The sequence below is a fragment of the Buceros rhinoceros genome, unplaced genomic scaffold (assembly GCF_000710305.1).
Source record: "Buceros rhinoceros silvestris isolate BGI_N320 unplaced genomic scaffold, ASM71030v1 scaffold46561, whole genome shotgun sequence".
Taxonomy (NCBI): domain Eukaryota; kingdom Metazoa; phylum Chordata; class Aves; order Bucerotiformes; family Bucerotidae; genus Buceros; species Buceros rhinoceros.
Genome location: NW_010396854.1, coordinates 5,269 through 18,531, shown reverse-complemented (window position 1 = coordinate 18,531; position 13,263 = coordinate 5,269). Strand labels below are relative to the sequence as shown.

Below are 13,263 nucleotides of genomic sequence, written 5' to 3'. Positions count from 1 at the left end.
GAGACGCGTCCGCAGCAGCAGCGCGGCCAGGGCTCGGGGAACAGACCTGGCATTTCCCCGTTCTCCTCCTTGCAGGCTGCAAAGGAGAGTCCGGAGCGGCGTCGCCGCAGGAAGCGGACCGCCGGGAGGGACCTGCCGTCGCCGCTTGGGTCCGCAGCGCAGAACATCGCCTGGGAGGTAACCAAAAAGAGAGCAGGGATCCAGGCTGGGGAGCAGCCACCTCAGCCTGGAGCTGGAGGAGAAGCGGGCTTAATGTTTCACGTTTACTCACAGTCCGAAGAGCCCAGCCCTGGGCAGCTGGCAGCAAAGGTCAACAGCAGTTTGTAATCAGAGGTTTTGTAAAAATACAGCAGTACCACTAGACCACTGAGTTCCCGCTAACAGAACACCTGTCTTGTAACCTGCTCTTTCAGCATCGTCATGTTGGGGACGAGGTGGTGGTCTCTGGGTTCCTGTCGCGTAACCTAGTTACACCTCTCTGTGTTCTTCAAAGCACTGGACGTTTCTCCCAAGCCAAAACAAATGGCCAAATTCTGGATGGCTGATGTCTGTCCTGGGGACGAATTTTGTCAAGCCATCACTAAGATCTTTTCCAGGTAATGATGCCCCACAAGATCTTTCTGCAGTTAGTTACCTTTTTGAAATGTAGCTTGTTTTATCTAGGGGTCTCATAAAGAATAATAAAGGCCTCACTCGTTAAAGTGATAGCTCCATAGCAAAGTTCCCAGCCTTTAAAATGTCACCAAATAGCTCGTCTTTTTTAAAGCACGACAGTTCAGAAGAACCTGGTTTAGGCTAAATATATCTTTTGTTCCCTTTGATACATTTTTTGGTACATAGCAATTTAAACAGGTTGGGGGAACCTGATGTAAATTTAGCATCCACTTAAAATGTTTTTATTAGTAGACTGATTCACCATGAAGCAGGTTCTGTTGATCAGCAGCACGGTTACCACAGAGCCTCAGGTATTCCAACTACCTGTTTTCCTTGAGCGATGCAAACGCTTCTGTGGAAGAGGACAGGCTATTAACATCATTAGGTTCCTCTTGTTATGCCAAGCAGAATTAGAATTAGCAAATTACAAGTGAAAGGCTCTGTAAAATAATCAGAGAATCTAATGGGACCACTAAGATTTGGTGTGATACTCCATTTTAGCGAACGTTAATAAAATGGGATGTGTAACTTAAGTCTACAGCCCTAAAATCCATTATGTTGTCCAGGTGGAGAATCCCCTTGGCTGAAGCACCAGTGATAAGATTTTTTTTTTTAATTAAACTGTCAGATTCTGGTATCGCAGTTTACCAGTTGATCATGTCATTTTAGGTGTTCCACAGAACTGTGTTTTCAGAAAGATTTTACATTAGATGTCATGCAGTCGTTTAAAGCTCAGGCAGCGCCAACGCTGAGGACACACCTGACGGCTGAAGACACTTTATTCACGTGGTGTGCAGCTTCAGCAAACTGTACAACAGACACACCAACGTTGGCTGTTCCAACGATTCACAGCCACAGTGGCATTGCTAACTTTTCAGCTGCATATTTTAGTTACTCATATTAATCATCGCCCTGTGGAGCGTGGACCAAGACTACATTTCTCACAGGTCTTCTGAGTACCCCCAGATATTCAGGAAGTTACGCGCCCCTATAAAATTCACAATAGCTCACCCTTGGTTTTGTCAGCAATCACGCCAGTGGTTTCAATCCCAGTGTATCAGCTAGGAATCAGACAGGGAAAAGCAAGTGGCTGCAACAGTCCCAGGACTACAGGCCTCGGCCAAGCTGTACAAACAGTCAGCTCCATTCAACCGAGGTTTTGCTGTAAGGTTGACAAACTACACATAGTCTTTATCTGCAACGAATGCCTCTGCTATAATGCCTTGAGGGTGTAACCAATTGGAGTGAAACAGGGAAAGACAAACAGTCTGTAAACACTAACACTCAGCACTGCAACATTAACACTGGATTCAAATCCTGTCATACGAAGAACCATGCAGATATGGCATGTCTGGGCCCCTTGATGCCACAAAGTCCACAGAGATGCAGGTCATACATGAGAGAAAACATAAAACAGTATAAAAAATAGTACATGAAAGCCAGTATTACAGCTTTTTATTGACTTAACTGCAGGAAATCACAGATGAAGGTTAAATTGGATACAGACTGGACGGTGATGTGCTGGATTCCTACCTTGCTGGCAGTGTAGAGCCCACAAACACACATGCAATAGGTGCTGCTTATGCTCTGGTATGTGCTCGAGGCAAAGCCATGCTGTGCCAGGGCACCCACTGTAGCTTAAGGCTGTCCTAACTTAGTTTATGGCAAGCTACTCACTGAGCACCCATGGAAATCTATCGCCCGTTCACTTCCCCTGACAGACAATTAGTGTTCCAAACTATTCCTAGTAGCATTGAGCACCAGTACAGTGATCTTTGCAGACAGAGCTAAACACCAGACCAAGAACTAGCTCTGTTGTACTTATACTATGCTGCTGCTATTCAGCAGAATATCATTCCTTCTGCTGAAAAAGAAAAAAAAAGGGGGGAGGGGGGTGGAACTGAGATGGCGGCAGTTCATTTTCCAGCAAGAGGAAGTACACTAGCCAGTGTTACCAGGTGTTTCTGGTACAGCTGGAGGGACTTCACTGGCTAGTTACCACTCCTTTGCTCTGCACTCCTCCTGTCCACGTATTCTAGAATTTTGAATACGGAAAACCCCTCACTACTACAGCCAGGGCTGTATTACAGTTGCCACTTGCCCTTTCTGTTTATATTTACCCCTTCTTCACCTTCCCAGGTGAAGTGCCCAAGAGCTTCTCACACATGACACAATGCAAAATTCCATCCTAGTTCTTTTGTTTCTCTCTCAAACTTGCTTCTTCGGAAATTACAATGGGGAAAATGCTTCTATACACAAATGACATTACAATAAAGTGTCTTCAAAATCATTATCAATAAGGTTTTTTCATCCAACGAGTCCCCTGCTCATCACTCAGCTCACTTCAAGAAACAAAACCACATTTTCTGCTTCACCCTTACCCTCTGTCAGACAGATTGTAAGTATTACCACACTGGTGTTTCTCAGCTTCGAGATCAAATTAACAACATATCCCCTCCCAAATACAAAGGAACAAAATCTCATCACCCTACTAGTGGGCAATTAGCAAAGAAAGGATGAACATGATCATTCTTTCACTAGGTAAACAAAGCTTATCTGCAGAATAGATTTACTGCTAAATGCAGTTCAAAGTATCGATAGAAGCTGTGGATGCCATTTGGCCTTTCACTCATTAAGCACGCTGGTCTTTGAAAACATGATTCTGACTAATGAGCTGTGTTAAGTGGTTCTTGGATTTTTATTGTGTTGCTATTCCAGTGAAAGGTCTGGATTCACAGAAGCTGATGAAAGAAAGAAAAGCTGCAGTGCTTCTGCACTCAGGTATGAGCTTCTCAACCTAATCTCAAGGACAATGCTCAGTTTATTTATTTACTTAAAGATTACAAGCATCACCAAATCCTATTTAAAAGCTTGCCTGAAGTAGATTTTGTCATCACAACTGGAAGAAGGATCAAGAATGGAGAGTTTCCAGTTAGGGAACTTCACTATTAAGTACTCTTCAAAAGTATTCTGAAGAGTACTAATAAAAAGACCGCACCACTTCCAACCACTCAAGTATTAATTCAAATAATGCGTCGTTTATGTGTTCTAAGGCGGCAGACGGTATGCCAAAAGATGCAGAAACAATCACTTCAGGTTTTCTTGCAACTTCCACTGAAAACATTTGTGTTTAAGTTTTACCAACTTAAAACTGGATCCGTCCAGGTAGAGAATAATTTCCTTTATTTTTCAATCTAATTAATCTTTCAAAATAGATCACAGAATACAGCTTTCTTCCAAAAACCGATGCATGTACTAATTTTGAGTGTCTGCAATAGTTCTTAAAACAAACTGTAGAATTCATTGTAGAACAGGCACTCTTTTTTCAAAATGTTTCACGACACTTAGTATATTTGGCTCAGTAAAATTTGGTTTTGATTAGTCCTTTGTTGTAGGCAGAACAGAAGCAGCTCCATCAGTCCACAAACCAACAGACATTTTAATATCAAATCCTCTGAATTCCAAGACTTGTTAAGGGCTTTCTGCAGTTTGATAGCAAAGAAGCAGCTCTTGCAGGCTGACCAGGCAACTTGGTTAACACAGCACTAGCTGACTTGCCTAACTGAAAGGCAGGTTACACTTTCTTTCGCTCCAGTGTGAGTTTTCCTTCAACAGCAATAGTCATGACTTGACTTCACCTTTGTACCGGAGTATGTGGAAGAACTATTTAGCTTGCATTTTTGGCAGCACTCTTCAAAAATCATTCAGCACACATTGATTATACTCAACAAAAATCAAGGCAAAGCTTTGTAAATCCCTGGAAACGGTCCATTCTGAATTTCTAAAGCCGCTTGCTTTGGGTATGATGAACAAATTGTCTTACAACAGTCTCCGCTGTACATACGGCTGGCAGGAAGCATTTTTAATCTTCTCAGCTGAAGATGGTAGCTTCACCATTTCAACTCCAATAAAAATACTAGAACTTCAATTATTACTTGATAGGCAATTTCCGATTTCAAGCCATATCTTTTTAAAATTTCTGTTTGCTAAATCATTTAAGCAGGGCGATAACAACGCAAAGTCATGGAAAAAGTCATTCAGTATTTTGAAAAGGAAAAAAAGGCAAAAAACAAGACATGAAAGAGACACTTTCATTGAACACAGAATACACACACTGATTCCTCATTGCTTAATCATAACACAACTACACCAGAACAAAGACTTGCCACATTAGTTTTCTTTTAAAGGTCAAAAATTAAGTTGTGAGTCATCATTTGTTATATTTAATTTTTTCCACATTGTTTGCCTTGCTGGGAATGAGGATGTATTAGGTGCGTTTATGTTTTCACCATTTCACATCGCTGAGCAAGAAGTATTCCATAACTTTCAACTGAGTGTCCCTATTGAGATGCCGCTGTTCAACCACAGCACAGCTCACTTCTCTGAGGCTTTGCGAGCATTAATTAGCCTCTGTCGCTTCTCCCGGTTCCTGGCCCTGTTTTCTTCGTACTGGAAGACAGATAAGGAAATTAAGAGATCAGCTGTTATCACGGAACAGGTAAGTCAAATTTAAAAGTATAGAGAGCATTTATGACTCAGGAACAGAAACAGTAACTGATGCATTAGAAATTCAGTTCTTGTTAATGCCTATATATTAGTTCATTACTTTGAAATTAACATTTATTTGACTAAAATACACTTTTCTAAGTTTGAGGTTATTAAGGTAAAGAGTATTAGAACATTCTAATAAAGTCGACTCAGTTAATGGAGGAACTTAAATATACAGCCATCTTATGTAAGACAGCTGCACTTCACACATGAACTAGGAAAAAAAAGTTGCATTGGTGCTATTCTAGAGCACAGGTCAGGCTCTTCCTTTTCAGAGTACTGGTTAACGTAAGTGTGTCTGCCTTCTGAAGCATGAATTTGTCACTACAGACTTGGTCTGGTTTTGATCCTAGTCATTAATCATGTGCACAATAAAGTAGTATACCGAGATGAAAGGAACAAAGGCAAATTTGGGTTGAATGAGGGTAAAGTGTTTTGGGGGGTTTTATGGTTTAAAGAAGAAACATGGCAGAGACGGGACTCCAGTGTAAAACTGAATCAAGAAAGCCTCACAGCTTAGAAACATGCAGAAGATGACCATGTGGTTTCAGGCATGCCCCTGCACTAGCAAAAGCCTGAAGACTGAATAGCCAAAAAAGAATCTTTTCATGGCTAAAATAAGATAAAATTAAAAATCAAAGTATGATTTGATATATATTCAATGAGAAGCAAATTATTCTTGGTCTTAAGTTAGAACATATATTCGTTCAATTTTTAAATAATTGGTATCAAGAATAAAACCCAAGTAACCCACTAATAGTCAATTCCCTATGTAATGCAATAAACTACTAAGAACATTGATTTTGGAAGATTTGCAGTTTTTCACTCATCATACTGATTGGCTTATAACTGAAATAATGGCCCAAAACAGTACTTAACATTTACGGAACACTTAACTTCTTCCCATGCCAATGTTTAATTTTTCAATAACTCATCCATGTTTTTATGTGGAATGAGAACAATGGATCTTTAAAAGCTACTTCTGTACCTATTCTATACTTGTAAACAGCCTTTCAGGGGCTTCCTAGTAATGGCATATCGATGTAGCCATATTTTAAGAAGGCAGACAAATACAGCCATCAAGAACTTCCTTTAATCCAAGAGCTTCAATGAACAAAGACAAGTAAGATTACATGGAAAGAAACCTCATTGTTTTCCAGATCTGTGATACAGTTTTTACAGGGGGGAAAAAAAAAGGGTATTTGACACAAGCAGACGAAATGAATTCCCATAGACTGACAGAGGGGAAAAGAAGGGCCCAAACTGTTCTGGCTATCATGCTCTTCAAGTTTCCCTTTTTAGACACGATTGTGAAATTTACGTCAAAATTAGTAAATACAATTTCAATTTAAAATGTGTGTGAAAAAATGCATTTATGGGTGCTGTCACATAAGCATAACAACCACAAATATAAAGACCAGTTGATGCTCTTCTGAAAATGTGCCCACTAGCTAAGGTCCTGGAGTCTTCCATTGCATCCGCAGATGTAGTACAGCAACGGTTAGGTGCTCAGCAGCGATATTTTCACCTAAGGCCAAACTCAGCAACTCATCAAGGAGCTTGTCAGTATAACTAACTTCAGTAATAAGTGTTACTCATGCAGAAGTGACCATGGCTGCTTTATATTCTATTCTATGTAAATGCCACTACTAAAAAAAAAAAATTTAGAAAAAAATCAGAAGCAATCTGTGAAGTGTCAGTTCCTATTCGCAATATTTGTTTGGTTAAAATGTGTGTTTGCCTATTTTTGCATATCCAGAAATAGACCATGCCATTTGTTAAAGCCAGATTTTACCTGATAAATTTATCAGAGAAAGTTTAAACTTGGTCTCAAATGCCCACTCCAGGCTGTGCTTACACTTCAAGGCCTATTTATTGATTTGTACTACTTAGTAAAAAGCAACTCTATTTCTATACCATGGACTAATCTTTTATTAAGCATTTAACTTCTAGTAAATTTGTTTCTTACCTCTTTCTTTAAGCACTTCCGCATCTCGCGGTCAATATCATTGCAATGGCCAAAAAATTTCAAAATGTTGTGCTGATAAGATAGAGAGAGAAAAAAAAAATTACAATTCAAAGGTTTCTTCCTCTGAAGCTCTAAATTTCTTAGAAGTCATTTGCATTTGCAACATATACTGGTCTTCTTTCCCTTTTCTCTTTCTGTGAAAAATGACACTTTGTAACTTCTCTATTGAGTAGCTACAAGTTGAACTCCTGAACCTCATTTGAACCACGACCGCCTTGCTCAAAGTTGAAGGTACTTGCCATGTTGTACAATGAGACTAAAACAGATAACTAAGCTGAAGCTATGAAGTCTAAACATCGAACATACATTTTATTGATCTAGGAATCAGTCTTACAACTTCCACTCAGCTAGCCTGAATAATGTGCAAAACCAAAAGTTTCTGAACTCCAGTTTGTGATACAGATAGATGTAGGGAGATCTACAGGAACCCTGGAGGCAACATCCTCTGTCCTTTAGTTTTCATTCTTTCTTCATGATCTAGACAGGCAAAGGACTTGCTGCTCCATCATCCCAGCCACACAAGGAATGTGCTGTTTGATCAGAACACGCAGACACTAGGCTTAAATGACTGAAATGTCAGAACCAGTATAAAAATTGGGGGATTTAAGATCTCCAGATCTTGAGGTTAATAAATAAGGTGCATTTAGCATCCTTATGATACAGCTCAACTGTGAGCTTTATGCATACTTAAGCATTACTCAGTTTCTGAAAGCCTGCAGGTACTGCCCTCACAAAGGCATTCCCCAGCTAACCGGGAGTATAATTCTACCATAATTCTACTATAATAATTCTACTATAAGAATCTGTTGTCTTAGCCAGGATTTCCTGAAGTGATTTTGTATTGCCAGCCTTCATATCACTCTCAGAAGGCATTCTTCTAGAAGGACTACTGTTTCAGAGTGACGCGTGCTACCTTGACACAGAATCTCACAGCAGAATCTGGTACCAGAGCACCTAAGCAGTTCAGAAGACCTGGAGGAGTGGAGGCTTTAGTAGACGTTTTACAGCTATACAATCAATAGAGACAATTCAACCAATCTTTTACTGAACTAATGAATTAAAAAAAAAAAAAAGACCATGAAGAACAAAACCAATGAGAATGAAGTAAATTCCACATTTCAGAGGGAAACCAGTGTGCATTTCTCCAGCTGCTGAGCAGCTAGATGGATATATACAAGTAATATAGGAACACTATTAAGAATTGAAACAGTGGAGAAGATTTCAGCCAACAGAACTTAACTATAGCAGCGCTATAATTAGCTTGTTTATACCTCTCTGCTTTATAAAGGGCATCAGATGACACTCTGAGGCAGTTGCATGTGATAAATGGTCACTTTACGGCAAGCTGATCTTGCTTTTCAACATTTTTCATTTTAGCTAATATAGATCTTATTTTGTATTCTATTCCCATACCTTCATGTTAAATTTCAAGGTGAGCACTCACATTTCACATTAACTCCACTCTTACTAGTGTACACAGTGAGTTGGATCTCTCTGTCTTTAGCTAGATTCCTCAACTGTCAACTTTTTGGCTCAGGTTATGAGGGGAAAAAAAAAAATCAGTCCCTCAAAAATAGTTATTACATCTATTAAAGGTATACAACTGCAAGACAATATACATTTCTTGCAGCTGCCACCTATACAAATAAGTCTTTTTAAAGCACGCACTTGTCACCATAATGGAGTTACTAAAAGAAAAAGAAATCAAAATAGTGACATCAAATAGGAATCCCATTAACTTCTCCTCACTAGATGCAAGACTTGATATAATGGGCAGGTTCCAGATTAGGAATAAAGTAAACCAAACTGCCTTTTGTGAAAAACACACACAACACTAAGTTAAAAAATAACGCTTTTCATCCCTCAGCAATATTATTTCACATCATAGATGAAGGTTCTTAGGACATTTTGGCATTATTACATAGCAGCAGGTAGACACTGATAACTGATTAAAATCACTGACTTTTCAAACTTCAGTGACTCCAATTTTAAAATAGTATTTCAGCACATTCCCTTTGAATTTTAAACAAAAAGGTATTGCTTCCTTTTCGACTGAATGTGAAAGAAGCCACCTTCACCCTTGCTGTTCAGAGTCTGCTAGCACAAATACCCTCTCAGAGCTGAGCGCAAGACTGACAAAGTAATTCCTCTTCATGTAAAGATCAACTTCAAACAAAGCCAGAGGAATATAACCCTGTGCCTGTCTGTATTATTGCTGCTCCTTGTCCCTTCATCTGTCAAAGTGGCAATAGATTCCCTTGAATCACTGGCAGCCAAGGAATCCAAGTGCACCTTTTAGTTCTAGTTCCCTTTTTAAACTCAAGGCAGTTTAATAAGCTACATTAAACAAAAAGCCTATGATACTTGCATATTAATATTAATTTTTATTTAAAAACCCCAAAACCCATTACTTACAAGTAGTAAATTAGTATTTCTGGATTCTCTAATGAAAGCATAGAAAGTCCAATTAAGTAAGTAGCAAGAAGCAGTACAAATCTGAGTGTATCTTTTCTAATTGGATTTTTTCAATGTTTACAAAAAAATTAATGACAACATTTTCATTTTATATTCCCTATAGAAGTTTTATTCTCCTCTTAACTGACAGTCATTTTATTTGGCAATTCTTCTGATACTTTAGTAGTTAATGTACAAGGTCTTCTCACTTAATTCTAGCCAGTGAACACTTCTACCTATGTTACAATATTAGTTTAAAAACAAAAAAATCAACTTAGTAAAGAAAAAAAAGAAGTTTCTAGAATCTCTCAAATTACCTAAAGCATTTTTAGGCAAATTACAATTTTAGAACTCAGAGGAAAGACATAACTCTTACACTTAATACAACTCTTAGTTTTAAAACTTCAGGATGTTCTGTATAAGAACTTTGTATCTTAGGTTAAAAATTTTAAGCAGTGCATAGGGGCAGTCAGGCAGTGGTATGGGAAGTACCACAATGGGATGGCATCGAGAGATTCCAGCATGCTTACATTTCGAGACACTGCACCACCAGTGCCAACAAAAACTAATTAAATGTTGCTGAACAAACCCAGTAGATTATACTGATTGCAAGTGAAATTTAGTATTACAACTCTGCTCCCTTCATTGATGTAACTTAGAAATCGTAAGAAAGTGTGGTACCGCAGAAGTTTTTCTGCATGTTAGCTTAACTACTTTAAAATATGCAAAAAATGGTGTTACCCTTCTTTAACGCAAAAAGGTCTTCTCTCACATTTTGTGTATCATCAGCCTTGTTTTGCTTTCTGCAATGACTTTTGCAATGAAAAATTCAGAATTCTGCTCAGAACAGTAAAGTTAACATGTATTGTCTTGGAATTTATGGATAACTGCATGACAAAAAAAGTATAAACATTTCATCCGAGCATGGAGGTGAAAATACTGTAGATTGCACATTCAACATTTAAAAGATTTTTGTTTCAGTGGAAACTACAAAATTGAACTTTTTATGCACTAATACAGAAATACACCTTTATGGAACATCTGTTCAGAGCATACAAGAGAACTGAGAAAATGATAAGTAATATTGCAACAAAGCTGCAGATTGCTTTCATTGTAGGGGCTGACTCTCTGCATCTAGAGGTTTACAACAGAGCAAATTAAAAAAAAAAAAAAAAAGACTTAAATGAGTGAGATGAAGATTCTATCTTCTTGAAGCAATGAAGTGCCTCAAGAAGCCTGAAGACAATTTGGCATTTTACGTCCTTGGGTAGATGCCTATTAAGAAGATGGAAGTCAGACAGTAATTGGCTTTCAGCTCTCCAGGCGCTGAACGTAAGGCATGCTGCACGTCTGCGTCCCCTGCAACACATCTGCTTATAAACAGACTGCAGCATCGGCCCAGTGGACAGCTGGAATATGGAAATGCTCTGACCATACAAAAAGAGGGCATTTGAAGTTGATTTTATTATTGTTTGTTTGAGGGGCACTCTGTACCAAAATTTATTTCAATTCTTAAAATAGAGCCATACTTGTCAAGCTCTAACACAGGAAATGTTAAGGCCTGTTTTATTTTCTAATGAAATCACTGGCAAAATTTTACACACAGTTGTCAGGTACCTCCTCAGTGAAAACACACTAGCTACACTTCATGGCTGATCTGCCTAGAGGAGGGTTTTCTCCCTATGATCATATAATATTCTCACTAATTTATCTTGACACTCATTTCCCCAACCCACCCACTCTTTTCTCTGCTCAAAACTTCTTACCTCCTTGTGACACTTCTTGAGCAGACTGATAACTAGGTTACATTCTTCAGTGTGCAGATGAGGAGACAGGTCTGGATGCATCTTTAGTTAGGGATAATTTTAGTAGCACAAAGATAAGAATCTGAGAAAACTTCCACCTGCCAGCATTAAAATATGAAAGTGTAATAGACAGTTTGAGTTAACCATTTAAGATATTATCACACAGTATTATCTGCACAAAAAATACTTTAAATCAAAATGCAGCTTAGTATGTATAATTTATATTACACAAAGCACCTGAACCCAGCACATGACAGTACTTCTACACAGCCCAAATGTTAAAAGTTAACCAGAAGTTTATATTCTTTGCTCTCATGGGTATAAGCGTGCATTTCAGATTTTCATTTTCAGGGTCTTCCTATCAGAGTTAATCTTTCTTGAACTCTAGATTAATCTTTTCACTTTCCTACTTCATTTTTCTTCTTTCTACCTTTAAAAAAGCTAAGTATATGTGATTACGTTTATGCCCTCTGCAAAGATGGATCAGAACAGGAAGCTCAATGTCATTTCATTACAGCACTATGAGAACTGGCATCTTTTTTAGTTATCTACATGCTTTTTAAAAAATCCTGATCCAAAGCATTGATGATGCTTTAAAACCAGTATTTAATCACTTAATCAAAACAGCAATTCTGTTTTAATTATGCCCTATTGAAATATCTCTTCCTGCAACTTCATCATGTTGCCTCTTGCCCTTTCACCGTGCTCCTCTGAAAAGCATCTGGATCTACCTTCTACATGAACCCCCCACTCGCTCAGGTAGTGGAAGACACCATTGAGGTTTCCCTTTTGAACACTAGAACAGCCTGGCTCCCTTAACCTGGCTGCATACACCAACTGTTCCACTCTCTTGACTCTCTTGTTTCCCTTACACTTCCTGTTAGACTGTGGGACCCCAAGATGAACACAGTGTTTCAGAAGTGGCCTCAAGACTGCCAAGAAGAGGGGAATAATAGCAAGTCCCCTTGACCTGCCAGCTCCACTGCTAAGGTAGCCCAGTATGCTGTCAGCCGTTGCTGCGGCACAGGTGCACTGCTAAATCATGTTTTAACTTCACGTCAACCAGGACCCCCAGGGCCTTTTCTGCAGCGTTCTGTGGTGTGGGAGCAAACTTCATTCTAGAAATAAATTTTTATATTACCTCTCATTTAAAAACAAATATTCCCAGAAGTCATTTTCAAGAGCTTTTTTTAAAAAGGATGCAAGTGTCACATGGTAGTGCTTCAAGTAAAATGACATCTTTGCTGTGGAAGATCACTTCACCAGGGCAGGAAGAAGAAAACTCCAGTTCATACCAGGACAAATGGTATGCCCCATACCGCCACTGAACTAGAGATGCCTTTTTTTTTGTTTGTGTACTTAGTATTTTGTCATTCTCCCTCCTCTCAAAGAGCTCACCTTTCTACGACTTGTCCAAAGTAGCCATCACTGGTTTAACTCACCAGGTAAAAAGACAAGTTAAACGCTACTAGCCAGAGGTCAGATTTTACAGTTGCAAAATCCCAATATTCAGCTGCAGTGCTGGCAGCTATAATCTACACTCCCACTCCTAGAGTACTCAAGTAATATATTCGGCTTGAAGAGATAGGCACACTAACTTACCCAACATTTCCTATCATGTGTTCAGCTTAACAAGAGTTACATTCCCACAAGCAAACTAAATTTCAAATATCCAAACAGATTTAAAAGCCTCTTGACACCCGTGAGAATATGTTCCACATGGTGTTGCAAACATGTTGTAATTTCTTTCAAAAAATCTTTCCCCATACTATC

The 13,263-nt window shown here is 38.8% G+C and overlaps 1 protein-coding gene across 1 annotated transcript; it reads right to left on the bottom strand.

The window, feature by feature from the left end:
* Positions 1-5,028: 5,028 nt before the first annotated feature.
* Positions 5,029-11,532, bottom strand: CMC2 (C-x(9)-C motif containing 2). The gene is made up of 3 exons (XM_010146004.1): positions 11,452-11,532; positions 7,172-7,243; positions 5,029-5,103 (listed from the first exon to the last, which is right to left on the bottom strand). The coding sequence occupies exons 1-3, from the start codon at positions 11,530-11,532 to the stop codon at positions 5,029-5,031; spliced, it is 228 nt and encodes a 75-aa protein (XP_010144306.1).
* Positions 11,533-13,263: the final 1,731 nt, after the last annotated feature.

Coding starts and splice junctions, on each gene's coding strand:
- CMC2 (XM_010146004.1), bottom strand. CDS start 11,532: ATGCATCCAGACCTGTCTCCTCATCTGCACACTGAAGAATGTAACCTA. Junction 7,244..11,451: donor TCAAGAAGTGTCACAAGGAG/GTAAGAAGTTTT, acceptor CTATCTTATCAG/CACAACATTTTGAAATTTTT. Junction 5,104..7,171: donor GGAAGTGCTTAAAGAAAGAG/GTAAGAAACAAA, acceptor TCTGTCTTCCAG/TACGAAGAAAACAGGGCCAG.